Consider the following 23,075-nt stretch of genomic DNA (forward strand, 5'->3'; position numbering starts at 1 on the left):
AACGGTACAAAAAGAATTTTTTATCTTTTATTAATTATATCTAATTATGTATTATTATTTTATTTGTTATATACTAAAGCTGCTCTAATGTATGAATGTAAAAATGTAATATGTTATGTTATAGCATATTCGTATTATTTTTTATACTAACTTAGTACACTTAAGAACACATATGATACATTTACATACGAAATGGCTGTAAAATTGTTGTATTCTTGATGTGCGATAATAATTTATTAATAAGTACACTTTTTTGCTTTAGAATTATATGGAATTGAACGCTCTTTTAGCCAATCACTCAATTCACTATTCTCCAATTGATCCAACTGGTTTATTTTTGCCATTGTCATTGGCATTTCATTGTTTGCCAATGAAAATTTGATTTTGCCGATGAATCATGAATTTCAACAAAATCAATTTCGCAAATTGCACAACATAGGTTACTCGTTTCCGGAAATAAAGCGTACAGAACCGATTGTTCTTTTTTTTTATTCATAAGACTACAAGCATCCATTATATATAATTGCTTGCTATTCTTAATTATTTTATGTTCTTATGGATCCAATTTATACTAACAATTTTTCAAAAACGCATTTGGCAATGAATAGCCAACATTTAAAATTTCAAAAGTTATAGTAGTACTTAAAATATGATTTTTATGAAGAAGCTTTATTTTCAATTATCTTAAAATTAAACTTGTATGTGAGACATCTAAACTTTTTATATTTAAAACAGATTTAAAATTTTGTTAAGTAAAAAGACGACTCTCTTTCTATTACCAATATATTATCTTATTTGGCGGTTACTAAGGAGTTTGTATTATATATATTGGTACGTATCGCTGAACCGCTTTGTTCAATAAAGTGCGCGAAAAATTCAAGATAACTACATATTAAGATGTAAGCATAGCTTTTTTTATACAGGCTTGCTTGGAATTCTCCCTTAAAAAACAAAAAATATTTTTTAATAACCTCGCATGGCTTTTAATTTATTGTGATCATTGACGACTAAACTTAAAGTTTTCCAATAGCGTATTTCCTGTATTTTGAATTCTTATTCACTCCTTGCTATAGTACTCGCATCGAATTTTTGACCAATATATAGATGTATTTGGCATTTCAGACATGTGAACGTGATTTCAAATTTCGCTCTTAAATTGCATATCGATATCGTTAAATATTAGGCCAGATTCATATGTAACGCAACGGTTCAGTAATGTTCAATTAGGTTGTATATTCGTAACTTCAAGCCATTTGAAGTAAACGCCGCGTAATTCAAATTTCAACACTATGCATAGCGTAGTATTCGAATAGGTAACGAATGAATTGAATAATTACTATGTACTTATATAAATAGTTATCATCGACACCATGCAGTTCTCCCATAGAATGACAGAGATGGATAGCGCGTTACAGGTGAGTTGAAGACCATGTTGAAGGACAGAGATAGTGCGCCACGACATACGACCATGGTGCCGAGTGTCGAGGTATCGCAGTCTCTCTCAGATTATACAAAAAGTAGGGAGAATACGAATAGTATTCATACACGCATACATATCTATACTAAATACATAAATGTACAATAAGTATAATAGTGTTCTTGACTAACTTTATTTTAGGAAACCAAAAATTATTGACCTTTTCTTGCAATTTTTGTAATTTTCTAATTTTCGACGTGTAGAATACGAAAATAGAGGTTTTAAGACGGGGAATCTACTGGTTCAAAAGTTATGACTATGTAAAACTGAGCATTCTTTGGCTATTTTACGGCCATGTTTGCACGTTACTTTGACGCCATATTGCTTCTATCCATCATTCAGTTGGTCCATACAGATGACCATTGTACTGAAATTTGTGGGAAATTGCACAGTTTATACAAGATCGCAGGTATTTACTAACATAACAGCTAGTCTCTAGATTAGCGAAGAGTAAGAAATGGCTCAAACCTAATTCAATCAAAGTTCAAAATCACATCACAAAATGGCCGCCATCTATGTGTATTCATGTATTCACAGCCAACGATTCCACTTACAGAACGAATTAAAAATATAAATCGATATAGCAAACAAATAAGTTGTACAACACCTTGAAAATACTCAGTTTTACAAACATAAACTTCTAACAGACAAGTTTCTCGCTTTAAAACTTCGACGTTTTATTAATATAAAAATTAGAATTGTCTTTTAATCGGTATTATTTAACGAATTGAAAACAGGATAAGTAAGTATAATAAAAGAAAAAGTAACCTACAATTTTTATGATTTGAACTATATATATATGGATATAGTAATAATAATAATAATAATATATATATATATATATATATATATGTATCTTTCTGTATATGTAGGCATTCTGTGTATATATATACTCTGTACTATATATGAACAGTATTATATATATATATATATGTATGTATACATAAAACAGCTTCATTTTAATGACAATAAGGGGAGTAAAACAAAAAACAATTAGTTAGATGCGGAAAAAGTTAACTTTATTCAGATAAAATAAGGTACATAATTCGAATTAATGTTTAATTAAGTAAAATACACTTAAAATACAAAAAAAGCCAAAAATATATAGACAAAATATATTTGATCAGTTTAGTATTAATTATTATTACTTATTATTACTTTAATATTATTACTTATACTTTAATATATTTATATACTTTAATATTATTACTTATTATTACTTATTATAATATTATTAATATTAATTATTATTACTAATTACTGTAGAAATACTACTAAAAATAAAAAAAATTATCATTTCCTGATATAAACAGTTAATTTAACGATACATGGTATCACACATTTTGATGACTGTACGTCATTTTTACAAAATTATATTTACATTTATATAAGAGATATGAATAAGCTAATTTACAAATGTACATAATTATATACATGTATTATATATACATGCATTACGAAAAAGTTGCATTACATGTTGCCTTGAGTTCTCTACGGCAAATTAGGCATTTAGTAAATGCCGGTGCACAGTAGTAGCAGGTTGCCACATGTCCACAAGGTAGGAATTCAATATTTGCTTCCCGTTCCGTGCAAACTTTACACAGACGAGACTCCTGGATCAAACGATTTTCTTCCTCTAGAGCAGCTAAAATAGTAATCAGTATATTTAAATATAATATATAATAAAATTTATTATATGTATACGGATTTCATACAAATTAACGAATTTATGATCAATCTATGTTTTTATTTTTATTACTTACCAAGTTCCTGAAGGAGAGCCGCTTCGTCAGTATCATTTTCACTATTGGATCTCTCAGGATTGTCATCAATAATTTGTATTGGTGCCTGAAATAAATATAATGTACATAAGTATATATTCGAATTATTAACTATACATATGGTTCAGGGTATATGTTTCTGTACTTACTTCTGTAGAAGTTTCGTATAACTCCTGGCATGTTTCATTGCTAACATGTTCATGACTTTCATATTCCAAATTGTTTTGGTTTTCAATACTATAAGATCCCGAACAGCTAGCTTGATGTGCCGTCGGGTATCCTGGATGGTGTAGAAGTCGATGGTCATTGTGATTAACAGACCCTTGATATTTTATACCATAAGGACTAGATGCATATCGACTTTTTCCATTCCTTATCCGTATTACAGGCGTTGGGCACGCCGAGGAGCCGGGTATCGCTGGTATCTTTGGTAACGGCCTCGAACGTCTCGGTGATATTAAATGCACCGGCCTTGCTGCCGATGTTGAAGGTACTGCTGCGGCTGAATCGTCCGCCGATATTGAGTTAATCGATGATGTTGAATCACCCGACGAAATCGCATGGTCCGACGACATTGTGTAAACCGAAGAAATGTCTTAAAACCTATTTAAAAAAAAAAAAAGAAATTATAATATCTACTGATTATAACAAGCCGATATTATCGAAGTAATCTCAGCCCCGTGTGCTTTAGCGCAAAAATTAAAAATTGTCTTTGAAAAATTACAGCGATTTTATTTGATAATTGAAGCGTTCGAAGGATCACGAAACTTTCTGTACAATCTACATAAATGCTTTCGCTACGATATTCTGACTTATAAATGGTAAAACGATTTTAGTTTACTCATTTTCGAGAAATATTATACGCGTACAATTGATGAAACAGGAATATATTACAGGCAAAACTTACCGATATCAGATGTTCACGTCCCGCTTCAACAGCACACCAACTCTTCAAGTGGAATCTTAACAAAGATTTAATATCTTATTCTTGTATATTTTATATTTTTAGATTTACTAAAACTGCTTTATCGCGCGAACGAACAAACTCTTCGACTGTCGATCAAATACTGAATCTTGAAACTTCTATTTCTGGAGAAAGAACTACCTGTTTCCTACAGATCTTATCCCTACCACAGTAGCACAAGTTGTCAACCAATCAAATTTCATCGATGCTCCGCCCCTGTACTGTACTGCTCTGTACTGTTCTCAAGTAAACGACGCACGCTAGGTACAGCAAGGTACAGAAATTATACCCCTTATTTACTCACATTTCGAAAATGATGCCGCTTTTGAAGGAATTCTTATTTGTTCGCTTCTTACTTGACAATATTAACACGTTGTTTAAAATATCAGTAGAAGCTGCTACGAAGTCTAGAGAGTCAAAGAGAGCGACAAAAAATTGCAATTTATTATTAACACATATAATGAAAGAGGAAATGATAATAGATGCTTGGTATTAGGTTCTAATCGAGTTTTCCTATTGTTTGGAATTTCCATATCGTTCTGCTTCAGATTTGACATGCTCGTCAACCGCTAATCGCTACATTGTTTCGGTTCAGGTGACCACCATTCTAAGGAAACACCCTATATACAAGTCAATACGATTCTTACCTGTAGGTGGGTAAACTATTTAGTAGGAAGGTAAAGCATAGTCTAAAGTCTCAGGTTACCGTTACATGGTTAATTCTACTTTATGGCACCCTATAATTTATGGCGTATACCCAGCCTCGGCTTTAATCTTCGCAGATTATAATAAAATTATTTTTAGAAATAAGTACGCAGATTTTTCAATATTTGAAACATCTCACACAGAGTTGGCACTTTTCGCAAATGTTCCTTGCAACAATATGCCATCGTTTGGCATTAAAAATGTTAATTGCGAATGCAGTAGAAGATAGCAAAAACGAAGAATAAAGATATTCGGATAAAACGCTATACACTTAGCTTGAAAAGCAGTAATATCTTGAAAAATAACGAGGGAGACGTTCTCGTCTGTCAAATGCAAAAAAACGTATCGACGAAGTAGAATCTTTAAAATTGACGACGCCTATGTTTTCTTACTAACCATCCTGAAATTGCTAAAGTGAGTCATCATTCTCATAACTGAATTTTCTAGCAGCTGTTTATACTTACACTGCATACACTGCTGCTTACACTGGGTTTTGTTGAGATAAATGTCATGTTGGTATGATCGCTAGTTCCTACATCCAGAGTTGGTACTACTGCTTTGCGATTCTCTTCTGTTTTCCCCCATCTTTTTTATCTGAATTTTCGCTGTGTGTAAATGGCTGTACAAGGTGTGTGAAGTACACAGGATACAAAACTAATCTGTATGAATCAATTGAATATGAAAACCCAAACCAATGTAATAACAGCTTTAAACAGCATCTGAAAAACGATAACATCCAAGAAAACAACTTGCGATTAAAAGAGTCGTATATCGAAAAATTCAAGGGTTTATTATAAATTAATATAAAAAGATTACTCTGAACATTTTTCAATGATTTTCTATGCAATAATATACTAATTCTATGTAATAACTTTCTCTGTTTTCGTTTTCATTATTTCGATTATTTTTCATTTCCACAGTTCAATAATCTCGCTGTTCATTCGATTCGCATTTATTTTGCGAAAGACGATATAAATATTTTCTCCCACGTACTTAACAAAGGAAGGTTATAGGTATTCTTAAACGTTTGCAACCTTTCCCAAATTGAATTAACTAGCACGATGATGGCCCAAATATCTGAAACGTGCTTTCCGGAGCTAAGTTATAACAGCGCCCCTCTTCCTCCCCCGTGGCAAAGTGGCAATACATCCCTTTTTGCAAACGACCCGCACACGAAAAAACGCTAAGACTAATGTGAGCAAAAGTCAAACTAATCCACCAGCTAGCCAAGTGACCACCTACAACAGGTTCTCAATACTGGAGACAACAGAAGACTCCATGGACACAACCGAAACGGTAAATAGACAACATACCCAAAGAATTCCTCCTCCCCCGCCACAATCTTCATTGACGATGTCATCCACATTCAAACAATGATAAAGTCCATCGAGAAAGATATCAACAAAGAAGACTACAAACTAAAAATTAATAATAATCATGTGAAAATTCTGCCGACCAACCCAGACGCCTATAGAAAACTAACTAAGTTGCTAAAAATCTTGAACGCAAATCTCCACATATACCAGCTCAAGCAAGAAAGACCTTTTCTTGTGGTGCTACGCAATATCCACCATTCAGCCAATCTAGGCGAGCTGAAGTTTGAAATTTTAAAATATGGCCACGAAGTAACTAACATTAACAACATAAGGCATAGAATCACGAAAAACCCGCTATCCTTATTCTTTATTGATATGAAACAAAAATCAAACAATAAAGAAATTTACAACCCCAATCGTCTGACGAACTCAATAGTAAAAATCGAACCACTGTTTGTAAAGAAAGAGATAGTGCAATGCAAAAGGTGCCAAAGATACGGCCACACGCAGAAATACTGCAACCATAATTTCCGGTGTGTTAAATGTGCAGGAAGTCACCCCACTGACCAATGAACTAAATCCTCAGAAACCCCCGCGAAGTGAATCCACTGTCAAGGAGAGTGATCCTGCGAACTACAAACGCTCAGCCTGTTAATTGTGATAAATAGTTCATAAAAAATCAGTGATACAAAAAGAATTTTTTATCTTTTATTAATTATATCTAATTATGTATTATTATTTTATTTGTTATATACTAAAGCTGCTCTAATGTATGAATGTAAAAATGTAATATGTTATGTTATAGCATATTGGTATTATTTTTTATACTAACTTAGTACACTTAAGAACACATATGATACATTTACATACGAAATGGCTGTAAAATTGTTGTATTCTTGATGTGCGATAATAATTTATTAATAAGTACACTTTTTTGCTTTAGAATTATATGGAATTGAACGCTCTTTTAGCCAATCACTCAATTCACTATTCTCCAATTGATCCAACTGGTTTATTTTTGCCATTGTCTCCACAATATTGTTTTGATCCTGTTTAATGAATTATAGAACAATTATATGTAATTTTCACTTAATCATACAGAATTTAGAAACATAAATATGCGTATACTGGTAAAGATGAGCTGCCATCTTTATCAGATTTAGCTTTTGCTAGCTTCTCCTTTATCGTTAAATGTTTTTGTCTTTGATATTTTTCCTGCGGTAGCTATTATTAAATAGAGAAGATCATAAGCGAAGCATGCACAACGAAAGTATAATAAAAGAAAAAGTAAGCTCTGATTTTTATGATTTGAAGTATGTATGTGTATATATATATATAATGAAACTATATAATATATATATATAATAATAATAAATGAAATGAAACTGTATTACATATATATTTATATATATAAAACAGCGTCACTTTAATGACAATAAGGGGAGTAAAACAAAAAACAATTAGTTAGATGCGGAAAAAGTTAACTTTATTCAGATAAAATAAGATACATAATTCGAATTAATGTTTAATTAAGTAAAATACACTTAAAATACAAAAAAGCCAAAAATATAAAGAAAAAATGTATTTGATCAATTTAGTATTATGTTTCTATTTATTAATTACTGTAGAAATAGTACTAGAAATAAAATATTTTATCATTTCATGATATATACACTTAATTTAACGATACATGGTATCACAAATTTTAATGTGTGTACGTCAATTTTTAAAAATTGTAAGGTATATTTATATGAGAGACATGGATAAGCTAATTTATATATGTACACAATTATATATACATATGTGCATGCATTACGTCAAAAAGATACGGCTCGATGCTTTAATTTCTCCTTGGCAAATTATGCATCGTGAGAAAACTTGTGAACAGTAATCGCAGGTTGCTGCATGTCCACAAGGTAGGAATACAACTGTTGCTTCTCGTTCCGTGCAAACTTTACACAAACGAGCATTTTTCAATGCTCGATTTTTTTCCTTCGCAGCAGCTAAAATAGTAAACAGTATATTTAGATATAACATATAATAAAATTTATTATATGTATACGGATTTCATACAAATAAACGAATTTATGATCAATCTATGTTTTTATTTTTATTACTTACCAATTTTCTGAACGAGAGTCATTTCATTAGTATCATTTTCACTATTGGATCTCTTAGGAATCCCATACAAAATTTGTGTTGGTGTCTGAAATAAATATAATGTACATAAGCATATATTCGAATTATTAATTATACATATGGTTCAGGGTATATGTTACTGTACTTACTTCTGTAGAAGTTTCATATAACTCCTGGCCTGTTACATTATTAACATATTTGAAACCCCGTACTGTTAATAAGTAATAACAGCTGGGAGACAAAATTGCATGTTGTTCCCATGGATCTTCTCGTGGTCTCCAATTTCCTATAATAATTCCACAATGGAAACAGATAGTGTGATCTTTAATTTCTGTGTAATAGTAGCCAGCATCGGCTAATTTTTCACTTTTCTATCTTTTGTATGCAGGCCATCTTGCGAATGAGTTTAACCTGGATTCGTAACTGGCATATTCCAAGTTTTCTGGTTTCTTAACTCCTCTTAGTCCCAAACGGCAAAGTTCATATGCCGTAGCGTTTCGTGGAAATTTTAAAAATCGATGGTCATGAAAATCAAATGAATCTTGATATTTCAAACCATAAGGACAAGATATATTTCTTCTTTTTCTCCGTAGAATTCTATCAGGATTTGCTCCAATTGGTACATTATCACAATGTTCATTGCGGATAAATCTGCACTCCGGAGAACACATTATATGAATTTGCATGGGCAAATGACCCTGTGCCCAGTGACTTATCTCCACTTGACACTCGAAGCATCTCACTCTATCTATTTCACCAGTGAAATAGAATCCTGCAGCTGCAAGACTGGTAGGGTGAATGAATGATAGAGGCCAATTTCGAAAACTCCAGAGTCTTGCTGCCTCAAAGCGAAAATCATGATAACTTTCTCCAATCTCACGCCACGAAGATGGAGCCATCGATATTACTGCCGAAAGCAATTCCGTTATTGGCAACGTATAGTTTTCGGGAATCATTAGGTCCATTGGCGAGGACGAGTGGTCGGGAGACATTGGTAGCATTGGCGACGACGAGTTGTCGGGAGACATTGGTAGCATTGGCGACGACGAAGGTCTCGGTGATATTAAATGCACCGGCCTTGCTGCCGATGTTGAAGGTACTGCTGCGGCTGAATCGTCCGCCGATATTGAGTTAATCGATGATGTTGAATCACCCGACGAAATCGAATGATCCGACGACATTATGTAAACCGAAGAAATGTCTTAAAACCTATTTAAAAAAAAAAAGAAATTAAAATATCTACTGATTATAACAAGCCGATATTATCGAAGTAATCTCAGCCCCGTGTGCTTTAGCGCAAAAATTAAAAATTGTCTTTGAAAAATTACAGCGATTTTATTTGATAATTGAAGCGTTCGAAGGATCACGAAACTTTCTGTACAATCTACATAAATGCTTTCGCTACGATATTCTGACTTATAAATGGTAAAACAATTTTAGTTTACTCATTTTCGAGAAATATTATACGCGTACAATTGATGAAACAGGAACATATTACAGACAAAACTTACCGATATCAGATGTTCACGTCCCGCTTCAACAGCACACCAACTCTTCAAGTGGAATCTTAACAAAGATTTAATATCTTATTCTTGTATATTTTATATTTTTAGATTTACTAAAACTGCTTTATCGCACGAACGAACAAACTCTTCGACTGTCGATCAAATACTGAATCTTGAAACTTCTATTTCTGGAGAAAGAACTACCTGTTTCCTACAGATCTTATTCCTACCACAGTAGCACAAGTTGTCAACCAATCAAATTTCATCGATGTTCCATCCCTGTACTGTACTGCTCTGTACTGTTCTCAAGTAAACGACGCACGCTAGGTACAGCAAGGTACAGAAATTATACCCCTTATTTACTCACATTTCGAAAATGATGCCGCTTTTAAAATATCAGTAAAAGCTGCTACGAAGTCTAGAGAGTCAAAGAGAGCGACAAAAAATTGCAATTTATTATTAACACACATAATGAAAGAGGAAATGATAATAGATGCTTGGTATTAGGTTCTAATCGAGTTTTCCTATTGTTTGGAATTTCCATATCGTTCTTCTTCGGTTTTGACATACTCGTCAACCCCTAATCGCTACGTTGTTTCGGTTCAGGTGACCACCATTCTAAGGAAACACCCTATATACAAGACAATACGATTCTTGCCTGAAGGTGGGTAAAATATTTAGTAAGAAGGTAAAATATAGTCTAAAGTCTCAGATTACCGTTACATGGTTAATTTTACTTTATGGCACCCTATACTTTATCTTGAACAGGGTTTCTGCAGGAAAATTGAACCATTTGTAACATTTTATAAATTCATTTTGAGATAAAGTTCTCTCGCGATGCGAATAGTAAGACGCTGTAGCATTATGTTATATTGTATTATACATATTGTACCATGTCGTATAAATATACATAGATATTTATACATACATATGTATGTATATATATATATACACATACATATGTTGAGAGATGCTCAGTTGGTATGACCGCTAGTTGCCAAAAGGTTACTAGGGTTATGTTGGTACGACTCCTCACGACGCTCTTTTGTCTTAGGAGTCGACTACGTGTTAATTGCTAAGACGCATTGGGAGAGATTAGACGTTAACTGTGTGATTTGGTGTTTTGTACAAGAGAGAAAATAAAAGGTGTGATAACCAATCCGAGTGGATCAGCTTGATTATCAACCCCAACCTATATAAAATAACAACATATACGTATATATATATATATATATACGTAAATTCCCTAGAGTTCATGTAGGATAGGGATTCTTTTTGTTTTACGGGTAGCACGACAGGCTGTATTTCACGGACAGACCGATCTTCTTTTGTTTTACGGACGACCATTTTAAGAAGCACGATTTTCCCGAACGGACGGACAGAGAGTTACATTAGAGACAGACAAGGTTACAGAATAGTTAATTAAGATTTTAAAGACTGAAGAAGAATGATCGGTAGCTCAGGACGTTGAAAATCGATTCTCGATTTTCAGGTAAACATTGTACTAAAGACTCGTTATTTCCCGTTTATATAATTATTGTTATTTATTGTTATAGTCGCATATTAATTGTTGTTTATTTTTGTATTTTATTATTTACTTCATAATAAAAACTCGATTTTCAGACTACAGAATCGATCCCTGAATTATCCCCAGATTACGATCTTACATATATATACACACATATATATTTGAATGGATATATGTATCGCAATCATATATTGTCTTTGGCACTTTTCGCAAATGTTCCTTGCAACAATATACCATCGTTTGGCATTAAAAGTGTTTATTGCGTATGCACTAGATGATAGTAAAAACGAAGAATAAAGATATTCGAGCAAAACGCAATACACTTAGCTTGAAAAGCAGTAATATCTTGAAAAATAACGAGGGAGACGTTCTCGTCTGTCAAATGCAAAAAAAGGTATCGACGAAGTAGAACCTTTAAAATTGTCGACGCCTATGTTTTCTTACTAACCATCCTGAAATTGCTAAAGTGAGTCATCATTCTCATAACTGAATTTTCTAGCAGCTGTTTATACTTACACTGCATACACTGCTGCTTACACTGGGTTTTGTTGAGATAAATGTCATGTTGGTATGATCGCTAGTTCCTACATCCAGAGTTGGTACTACTGCTTTGCGATTCTCTTCTGTTTTTCCCCCATCTTTTTTATCTGAATTTTCGTTGTGTGTAAATGGCTGTACAAGGTGTGTGAAGTACACAGGATACAAAACTAATCTGTATGAATCAATTGAATATGAAAACCCAAACCAATGTAATAACAGCTTTAAACAGCATCTGAAAAACGATAACATCCAAGAAAACAACTTGCGATTAAAAGAGTCGTATATCGGAAATATATATATATATATATATATATATATATATATGTATATGTATGTATATATTTACATATATATATGTCGGGTTTGCGTTAAGATTGGAGTTAGGGTTAAGGGCGTGAAACGAATCCCTATTGGCATTAGATGTGATCAATATGCAATAGAGAAGATATTTACTAGTGCAAATATGACTATGATAGAATTTGACAAGTAATCGCGATAATTAGACACTCGAGAAGCTAAAGACAATGATCCTAGGCTCGATAACGAATCCGCGGTCAACGGGATGACGAACTCTACTCTTCTGTAGCGTCTACGTTGTACTTAATGTTAATGCAAGGAGCCATCACTACGTATAAGGATGACAATTCAATCGTTGATGAGATCGTACAAGAGAGCGTCTCTCCGTCACGGTGACGCTGTCGAAGAAAACTATGATGGATGTGCCTAAGGGCACGAGATCATCGGATTCGCAGAGGAAAGTCTTCGTTCGAAGGGTGAAGGAAATTAACGTTACTGTTAATTGGTCAATTTCCATGTTGGTGGTTAGAGAAGGATGTTAGCTGTCCTTGGGAAAAGTTGCTAGCGGGAAGCGTCGTTCCTGGGAGGATAGATTTCTCTTATCTTCCCGTAGTTGGGACACGGACTATTTGTCTATTTGAAGGACTTTGTATATCTGCAACTTAATATTCGTAACGGGTTCTCGGCCAGCTAAACATATACTGTGAAGAAGCGTTGACATCTGGCAATCATCTTACCCGAAGGACAAAGTCTGCGTGTGAAGAGCCACGGGACAGAAATAGTTGAAATGTTTACCGTCGTACCACGACCCAAGTATCTCTTTTAAGGAGAACTATAAAATTACTTCATGCCTTTGTTAGACAAAACGTTCATCCCTTGACCGCGGCCACGTGCGGAGACTGGTTGTCGCCACGAGCCCGAGCTCACTATCATAAACTTCAAATAAGTACAGTCTAATAGAATGACAACAATTTCTTAATACGGCTACGGTGGAATCTGAATTACAGTACTAAAGGATCTTCACAAAGTTCCAAAGGGAAGGTTCCGGTGTTCTTTCATCTCCGACATATATATATATATATATATATATATATATATATATATATATATATATATATATATATATATATATATATATATATATATGGATATGTATGTGTCTATATATATACATACATATGTATGTATAAATATATATGTATATTTATATGACATAGTATAATATGTATAACACAATATAACATAATGCTACAGCGTCTAACTATTCGCATCGCGAGAGAACTTTATCTCAAAATGAATTTATAAAATGTTACAAATGGTTCAATTTTCCTGCAGAAACCCTGTTCAAGATGTTTCATATATTGAAAAATCTGCGTACTTATTTCTAAAAATAATTTTATTATAATCTGCGAAGATTAAAGCCGAGGCTGGGTATACGCCATAAATTATAGGGTGCCATAAAGTAGAATTAACCATGTAACGGTAACCTGAGACTTTAGACTATGCTTTACCTTCCTACTAAATAGTTTACCCACCTACAGGTAAGAATCGTATTGACTTGTATATAGGGTGTTTCCTTAGAATGGTGGTCACCTGAACCGAAACAATGTAGCGATTAGCGGTTGACGAGCATGTCAAATCTGAAGCAGAACGATATGGAAATTCCAAACAATAGGAAAACTCGATTAGAACCTAATACCAAGCATCTATTATCATTTCCTCTTTCATTATATGTGTTAATAATAAATTGCAATTTTTTGTCGCTCTCTTTGACTCTCTAGACTTCGTAGCAGCTTCTACTGATATTTTAAACAACGTGTTAATATTGTCAAGTAAGAAGCGAACAAATAAGAATTCCTTCAAAAGCGGCATCATTTTCGAAATGTGAGTAAATAAGGGGTATAATTTCTGTACCTTGCTGTACCTAGCGTGCGTCGTTTACTTGAGAACAGTACAGAGCAGTACAGTACAGGGGCGGAGCATCGATGAAATTTGATTGGTTGACAACTTGTGCTACTGTGGTAGGGATAAGATCTGTAGGAAACAGGTAGTTCTTTCTCCAGAAATAGAAGTTTCAAGATTCAGTATTTGATCGACAGTCGAAGAGTTTGTTCGTTCGCGCGATAAAGCAGTTTTAGTAAATCTAAAAATATAAAATATACAAGAATAAGATATTAAATCTTTGTTAAGATTCCACTTGAAGAGTTGGTGTGCTGTTGAAGCGGGACGTGAACATCTGATATCGGTAAGTTTTGCCTGTAATATATTCCTGTTTCATCAATTGTACGCGTATAATATTTCTCGAAAATGAGTAAACTAAAATCGTTTTACCATTTATAAGTCAGAATATCGTAGCGAAAGCATTTATGTAGATTGTACAGAAAGTTTCGTGATCCTTCGAACGCTTCAATTATCAAATAAAATCGCTGTAATTTTTCAAAGACAATTTTTAATTTTTGCGCTAAAGCACACGGGGCTGAGATTACTTCGATAATATCGGCTTGTTATAATCAGTAGATATTATAATTTCTTTTTTTTTTTTTAAATAGGTTTTAAGACATTTCTTCGGTTTACACAATGTCGTCGGACCATGCGATTTCGTCGGGTGATTCAACATCATCGATTAACTCAATATCGGCGGACGATTCAGCCGCAGCAGTACCTTCAACATCGGCAGCAAGGCCGGTGCATTTAATATCACCGAGACGTTCGAGGCCGTTACCAAAGATACCAGCGATACCCGGCTCCTCGGCGTGCCCAACGCCTGTAATACGGATAAGGAATGGAAAAAGTCGATATGCATCTAGTCCTTATGGTATAAAATATCAAGGGTCTGTTAATCACAATGACCATCGACTTCTACACCATCCAGGATACCCGACGGCACATCAAGCTAGCTGTTCGGGATCTTATAGTATTGAAAACCAAAACAATTTGGAATATGAAAGTCATGAACATGTTAGCAATGAAACATGCCAGGAGTTATACGAAACTTCTACAGAAGTAAGTACAGAAACATATACCCTGAACCATATGTATAGTTAATAATTCGAATATATACTTATGTACATTATATTTATTTCAGGCACCAATACAAATTATTGATGACAATCCTGAGAGATCCAATAGTGAAAATGATACTGACGAAGCGGCTCTCCTTCAGGAACTTGGTAAGTAATAAAAATAAAAACATAGATTGATCATAAATTCGTTAATTTGTATGAAATCCGTATACATATAATAAATTTTATTATATATTATATTTAAATATACTGATTACTATTTTAGCTGCTCTAGAGGAAGAAAATCGTTTGATCCAGGAGTCTCGTCTGTGTAAAGTTTGCACGGAACGGGAAGCAAATATTGAATTCCTACCTTGTGGACATGTGGCAACCTGCTACTACTGTGCACCGGCATTTACTAAATGCCTAATTTGCCGTAGAGAACTCAAGGCAACATGTAATGCAACTTTTTCGTAATGCATGTATATATAATACATGTATATAATTATGTACATTTGTAAATTAGCTTATTCATATCTCTTATATAAATGTAAATATAATTTTGTAAAAATGACGTACAGTCATCAAAATGTGTGATACCATGTATCGTTAAATTAACTGTTTATATCAGGAAATGATAATTTTTTTTATTTTTAGTAGTATTTCTACAGTAATTAGTAATAATAATTAATATTAATAATATTATAATAAGTAATAATAAGTAATAATATTAAAGTATATAAATATATTAAAGTATAAGTAATAATATTAAAGTAATAATAAGTAATAATAATTAATACTAAACTGATCAAATATATTTTGTCTATATATTTTTGGCTTTTTTTGTATTTTAAGTGTATTTTACTTAATTAAACATTAATTCGAATTATGTACCTTATTTTATCTGAATAAAGTTAACTTTTTCCGCATCTAACTAATTGTTTTTTGTTTTACTCCCCTTATTGTCATTAAAATGAAGCTGTTTTATGTATACATACATATATATATATATATAATACTGTTCATATATAGTACAGAGTATATATATACACAGAATGCCTACATATACAGAAAGATACATATATATATATATATATATATATTATTATTATTATTATTACTATATCCATATATATATAGTTCAAATCATAAAAATTGTAGGTTACTTTTTCTTTTATTATACTTACTTATCCTGTTTTCAATTCGTTAAATAATACCGATTAAAAGACAATTCTAATTTTTATATTAATAAAACGTCGAAGTTTTAAAGCGAGAAACTTGTCTGTTAGAAGTTTATGTTTGTAAAACTGAGTATTTTCAAGGTGTTGTACAACTTATTTGTTTGCTATATCGATTTATATTTTTAATTCGTTCTGTAAGTGGAATCGTTGGCTGTGAATACATGAATACACATAGATGGCGGCCATTTTGTGATGTGATTTTGAACTTTGATTGAATTAGGTTTGAGCCATTTCTTACTCTTCGCTAATCTAGAGACTAGCTGTTATGTTAGTAAATACCTGCGATCTTGTATAAACTGTGCAATTTCCCACAAATTTCAGTACAATGGTCATCTGTATGGACCAACTGAATGATGGATAGAAGCAATATGGCGTCAAAGTAACGTGCAAACATGGCCGTAAAATAGCCAAAGAATGCTCAGTTTTACATAGTCATAACTTTTGAACCAGTAGATTGCCCGTCTTAAAACCTCTATTTTCGTATTCTACACGTCGAAAATTAGAAAATTACAAAAATTGCAAGAAAAGGTCAATAATTTTTGGTTTCCTAAAATAAAGTTAGTCAAGAACACTATTATACTTATTGTACATTTATGTATTTAGTATAGATATGTATGCGTGTATGAATACTATTCGTATTCTCCCTACTTTTTGTATAATCTGAGAGAGACTGCGATACCTCGACACTCGGCACCATGGTCGTATGTCGTGGCGCACTATCTCTGTCCTTCAACATGGTCTTCAACTCACCTGTAACGCGCTATCCATCTCTGTCATTCTATGGGAGAACTGCATGGTGTCGATGATAACTATTTATATAAGTACATAGTAATTATTCAATTCATTCGTTACCTATTCGAATACTACGCTATGCATAGTGTTGAAATTTGAATTACGCGGCGTTTACTTCAAATGGCTTGAAGTTACGAATATACAACCTAATTGAACATTACTGAACCGTTGCGTTACATATGAATCTGGCCTAATATTTAACGATATCGATATGCAATTTAAGAGCGAAATTTGAAATCACGTTCACATGTCTGAAATGCCAAATACATCTATATATTGGTCAAAAATTCGATGCGAGTACTATAGCAAGGAGTGAATAAGAATTCAAAATACAGGAAATACGCTATTGGAAAACTTTAAGTTTAGTCGTCAATGATCACAATAAATTAAAAGCCATGCGAGGTTATTAAAAAATATTTTTTGTTTTTTAAGGGAGAATTCCAAGCAAGCCTGTATAAAAAAAGCTATGCTTACATCTTAATATGTAGTTATCTTGAATTTTTCGCGCACTTTATTGAACAAAGCGGTTCAGCGATACGTACCAATATATATAATACAAACTCCTTAGTAACCGCCAAATAAGATAATATATTGGTAATAGAAAGAGAGTCGTCTTTTTACTTAACAAAATTTTAAATCTGTTTTAAATATAAAAAGTTTAGATGTCTCACATACAAGTTTAATTTTAAGATAATTGAAAATAAAGCTTCTTCATAAAAATCATATTTTAAGTACTACTATAACTTTTGAAATTTTAAATGTTGGCTATTCATTGCCAAATGCGTTTTTGAAAAATTGTTAGTATAAATTGGATCCATAAGAACATAAAATAATTAAGAATAGCAAGCAATTATATATAATGGATGCTTGTAGTCTTATGAATAAAAAAAAAGAACAATCGGTTCTGTACGCTTTATTTCCGGAAACGAGTAACCTATGTTGTGCAATTTGCGAAATTGATTTTGTTGAAATTCATGATTCATCGGCAAAATCAAATTTTCATTGGCAAACAATGAAATGCCAATGACAATGGCAAAAATAAACCAGTTGGATCAATTGGAGAATAGTGAATTGAGTGATTGGCTAAAAGAGCGTTCAATTCCATATAATTCTAAAGCAAAAAAGTGTACTTATTAATAAATTATTATCGCACATCAAGAATACAACAATTTTACAGCCATTTCGTATGTAAATGTATCATATGTGTTCTTAAGTGTACTAAGTTAGTATAAAAAATAATACGAATATGCTATAACATAACATATTACATTTTTACATTCATACATTAGAGCAGCTTTAGTATATAACAAATAAAATAATAATACATAATTAGATATAATTAATAAAAGATAAAAAATTCTTTTTGTACCACTGATTTTTTATGAACTATTTATCACAATTAACATAGCTTTTCTGTCAGCTTCATTTTTTATACCAATTTCAATTAAATCTTCATTAGTTAAACTCATAAATAAATCAATGTCAACCTGAAATAAGTTTACAATATTAATTTATAATAAAATTTTATACATGTAACAACATATTTACTTCTTGTACGAGGAATTTGGGTATTGACCTAATCCGTAATGTTTTAGTAAAATAAACACTTTTGCTTCTTCTGAATTTAAAATCATTCCTCTTGGAGGTGTCCTGTAACGTGGTGGTGATGGTGTATTCTCCCTAAATACATTTTCATCCTTCATATTTGGAAGAACATTTTGTTGGCGCAATAGACTAAATTTAGGCACATATTTAAGAATAGTATCAACATCTTCTTTGTGTTGAATATTTAAATCTTGTGGCTGAATGGACTGTAATCTTTGCAAACAATATAGTTAAATTAAAATATCATATTTACTTTGTATATAATATAGAGCAATAACTAATATACCTCTGCATAGGTAGTTCGCTTACATTCTTTCTACTTTTTGAACAAGTTAGCATTGCTTCATCTTTATCTTCATTTACAAACAATTGTTTCTCCTTTGTTTCATCTTTGATATTCAAAATTAATTTCCTCATTATGTTCATTTTGTGTAAAATATATATTTGAAGAAGTAGGTAACAGTTTATTCAGATCGCAAGTCAAGGTGGGTGAAATTAAACTACTCTGAACACTTTCTCAATGATTTGTCTCTAAACTTAATGCACAGGGTTTTAAAAGTTCCTTGCTTTAACATTCTCTATCGTGTCAGAAGCTTCAACTTCAAGAGTAATAGTTTTCCCTGTTAAGGCCTTAACGAAGACCTGTATGTTGCATGGTCTGGGGAAAAATGGTTATATTAATGTACAATATCGTGCTGCGATAGTACATGCTAAAATAAACATTTTGTAAGGAATAGCTGTATATTTTTTTAATTTATAAAAACATTAATCAGCTCAAATTTTGTTAAACAAAATGATGGCATCACAGCAGAGTATCGGTTATTGGAAAACTCATCTAATATTTTTTACATAAATATGGAAGGATCAGCTGTTATACTTACATTTCTTGAAATAATTTATAGAATAGGGTAGATAGTTGCACACAAGTCACTCTAAATTCTTTTGATAAAACAATATAGAAAAGCTTTCGAAGGATAATTCACAATAGAGTATGTCAAATAATGTATAACATGTGCATTTGGTGCCATTTATTGGTGTACACAATAATTGCGTAGTTCAGTAAAGCCAGTAAAGGATGCACTTAGACTAAATCTCATAATTTTTCACCATTTCCTTAAATTAAGTGCATATACATTATTTGATGTGTACATACAAGTACATACCGCATATCTGTTAAAATTAATTAAATGTTATATAATATGTTTCCTAGGAAAGCCGTTGAAAAATTTGAAAAAGGTTTCAAACGTTTAAGAATACCTATAACCTTCCTTTGTTAAGTACGTGGGAGAAAATATTTATATCGTCTTTCGCAAAATAAATGCGAATCGAATGAACAGCGAGATTATTGAACTGTGGAAATGAAAAAGAATCGAAATAATGAAAACGAAAACAGAGAAAGTTATTACATAGAATTATTATATTATTGCATAGAAAATCATTGAAAAATGTTCAGAGTAATCTATATATATTAATTTATAATAAACCCTTGAATTTTTCGATATACGACTCTTTTAATCGCAAGTTGTTTTCTTGGACCTTATCGTTTTTCAGATGCTGTTTAAAGCTGTTATTACATTGGTTTGGGTTTTCATATTCAATTGATTCATACAGATTAGTTTTGTATCCTGTGTACTTCACACACCTTGTACAGCCATTTACACACAGCGAAAATTCAGATAAAAAGGACGTGACGGATGGGGAAAAACAGAAGAGAATCGCAAAGCAGTTGTTCCAACACTGGATGTAGGAACTAGCGATCATATCAACATGACATTTATCTCAACAAAAGCCAGTGTAGATTTCGAGTTCAGGATGTTTGGTGCCTAAGACACATCGAATGCAAAATGCTAGATAAAAATAAAGAAAAATTAGAAAAACAATCGAAATGAGAGTAAACGGATACAGTAGATACGCCGCTACATTGTACACGAATATAAACAGCTGCTAGGAAAATTCAGTTATGAGAATGATGACTCACTTTAGCAATTTCAGGATGGTTAGTAAGAAAACATAGACGTCGACAATTTTAAAGGTTCTACTTCGTCGATACGTTTTTTTGCATTTGACAGACGAGAACGTCTCCCTCGTTATTTTTCAAGATATTACTGCTTTTCAAGCTAAATGTATTGCGTTTTGCCCGAATATCTTTATTCTTCGTTTTTACTATCTTCTACTGCATTCGCAACTAACACTTTTAAAGCCAAACGATGGTATATTGTTGCAAGGAACATTTGCGAAAAGGGCCAACGACGATATATGATTGCGATGCATATATACATATATATATATATACATACGCATATGTGTATACGTGTGTGAGCGCGTGTGTATGTAAATGTGTGTTTATATATATATATATGATATGGTATAATTTGTATACTACAATATAACATATTGCATATATATATATATATATATATATATAATGAAAATATATATAATAAATGAAATGAAACTGTATTACATATATATTTATATATATATAAAACAGCTTCATTTTAATGACGATAAGGGGAATAAAATAAAAAACAATTAGTTAAATGCTGAAAAAGTTAACTTTATTCAGATAAAATAAGGTACATAATTCGAATTAATGTTTAATTAAGTAAAATACACTTAAGATACAAAAAAGGCCAAAAATATAAAGACAAAATGTATTTGATCAATTTAGTATTATGTTTCTATTTATTAATTACTGTAGAAATACTATTAAAAATAAAAAAAATTATCATTTCCTGATATATACAGTTAATTTAACGATACATCACACATTTTAATGACTGTACGTCATTTTTAAAAAATTATATTTATATTTATATAAGAGATATGAATAAGCTAATTTACAAATGTACATAATTATATACATGTGCATGCATTACAAAAAAATTGCACTACTTGTCGCCTTAAGTTCTCCTCGGCAAATTATGCATTTTGTAAGTGCCGGTGAACAGTAGTCGCAGGTTGCTACATGTCCACAAGGTAGGAATACAACTGTTGCTTCTCGTTCCATGCAAACTTTACACAAACGAGCATTTTTCAATGCTCGATTTTTTTCCTTCGCAGCAGCTAAAATTGTGAACAGTATATTTAGATGTAACACATAATAAAATTTATTATATGTATACGGATTTCATACAAATAAACGAATTTATGATCAATCTGTGTTTTTATGTTTATTACTTACCAATTTTCTGGACGAGAGTCATTTCATTAGTATCATTTTCACTATTGGATCTCTCAGGATTCCCATTCGCAATTTGTGTTGGTGCCTGAAATAAATATAATGTACATAAGTATATATCCGAATTGTTAACTATACATATGGTTCAGGGTATATGTTACTGTACTTACTTCTGTAGAAGTTTCATATAACTCCTGGCCTGTTACATTATTAGCATATTTGAAACCCCGTACTGTTAATAAGTAATAACAGCCGGGAGACGAAATTGCATGTTTTTCCCATGGATGTTCTTCTGGTCCCCAATTTTCTATACAAATTCCACAATGGTAACAGACAGTGAGATCCATTATTCCGATGTAGTAGAAGCCAGCATCGGCTAATTCTTCACTTGTCTGCCTTAGATGTGTAGGCCATCCTGCGAATGAGTTTAACCTGGATTCGTAACTGGCATATTCCAATTTTTCTGGTTCCGTAACTCTCCTTAGTCCCAAACGGCTAAATTCATATGTCGACGGGGTTCGTGAATGTCTTAAAAATCTGTGGTCATTAAAATCAAATGACTTGTGATATTTTAAACCATAAGGACAGTATATATTTCCGTTTCTTTGTGTTATCCGTACTCGTGGCGTTGGCGACATCCAGGGTTCGGGGAACATTGGTAGCATTGGCGACGACCAGTGTACGGCGAACATTGATAGCATTGATGACATCGGGGGGGCGGCTATCAATGGTATCATTGACGACGTCGAAAGACTCGGTGACATTAAATGCACCGGCCTTGCTGCCGATGTTGAAGGTACTGCTGCGGCTGAATCGTCCGCCGATATTGAGTTAATCGATGATGTTGAATCACCCGACGAAATCGCATGATCCGACGACATTGTGTAAACCGAAGAAATGTCTTAAAACCTATTTAAAAAAAAAAAAGAAATTATAATATCTACTGATTATAACAAGCCGATATTATCGAAGTAATCTCAGCCCCGTGTGCTTTAGCGCAAA

At 32.4% G+C, this 23,075-nt stretch overlaps 3 protein-coding genes and 1 long non-coding RNA gene across 13 annotated transcripts in view; 1 reads left to right on the forward strand and 3 right to left on the reverse strand.

Moving 5' to 3' along the window:
• LOC126919340 (uncharacterized) overlaps nucleotides 1-23,075 on the forward strand; it is a 65,535-nt gene that overhangs the window by 12,992 nt on the left and 29,468 nt on the right. For both annotated transcript variants that reach the window (XM_050728416.1, XM_050728414.1), the window contains exon 10: nucleotides 18,413-18,471. In XM_050728416.1, the coding sequence (XP_050584373.1) occupies nucleotides 18,413-18,471 (59 nt within the window). The remainder of the gene's footprint in view (nucleotides 1-18,412; nucleotides 18,472-23,075) is intronic.
• Nucleotides 6-7,524, reverse strand: LOC126919365 (uncharacterized). Its single transcript, XR_007711584.1, has 2 exons — nucleotides 7,172-7,524; nucleotides 6-248 (listed from the first exon to the last, which is right to left on the reverse strand). It is a non-coding gene; the product is annotated as an uncharacterized LOC126919365 (long non-coding RNA).
• The window catches only part of LOC126919330 (E3 ubiquitin-protein ligase XIAP-like), a 54,072-nt gene continuing 38,704 nt past the window's right edge, over nucleotides 7,708-23,075 (reverse strand). For 2 of the 5 annotated variants that reach the window (XR_007711559.1, XR_007711558.1), the window contains 3 exons: nucleotides 8,532-9,591; nucleotides 8,365-8,449; nucleotides 8,080-8,246 (listed from right to left, as the gene is read on the reverse strand). Coding sequence is in view for 2 of the 5 variants with exons in the window: in XM_050728385.1 (XP_050584342.1) it covers nucleotides 8,056-8,246 (191 nt within the window). In the remaining 3 variants the exon portion in view is untranslated. Of the gene's footprint in view, nucleotides 8,247-8,364; nucleotides 8,450-8,531; nucleotides 9,592-9,893; nucleotides 9,968-21,671; nucleotides 21,959-23,075 lie in introns of those variants that run through there. The other 3 variants (XR_007711560.1, XM_050728385.1, XM_050728387.1) reach the window with 3 other exon arrangements.
• LOC126919352 (uncharacterized) overlaps nucleotides 18,535-23,075 on the reverse strand; it is a 33,473-nt gene continuing 28,932 nt past the window's right edge. The window contains exons 1-3 of one of the 5 annotated variants that reach the window (XR_007711566.1): nucleotides 19,774-20,023; nucleotides 19,202-19,550; nucleotides 18,535-19,105 (exon numbers count right to left, since the gene is read on the reverse strand). Coding sequence is in view for 2 of the 5 variants with exons in the window: in XM_050728434.1 (XP_050584391.1) it covers nucleotides 18,832-19,105; nucleotides 19,179-19,318 (414 nt within the window). In the remaining 3 variants the exon portion in view is untranslated. Of the gene's footprint in view, nucleotides 19,106-19,170; nucleotides 19,551-19,773; nucleotides 20,024-23,075 lie in introns of those variants that run through there. The other 4 variants (XR_007711567.1, XR_007711565.1, XM_050728434.1 and 1 more) reach the window with 4 other exon arrangements.

The sequence above is a fragment of the Bombus affinis genome, chromosome 8 (genome assembly GCF_024516045.1).
Source record: "Bombus affinis isolate iyBomAffi1 chromosome 8, iyBomAffi1.2, whole genome shotgun sequence".
In the NCBI taxonomy this organism is placed as follows: Eukaryota; Metazoa; Arthropoda; class Insecta; order Hymenoptera; family Apidae; genus Bombus; species Bombus affinis.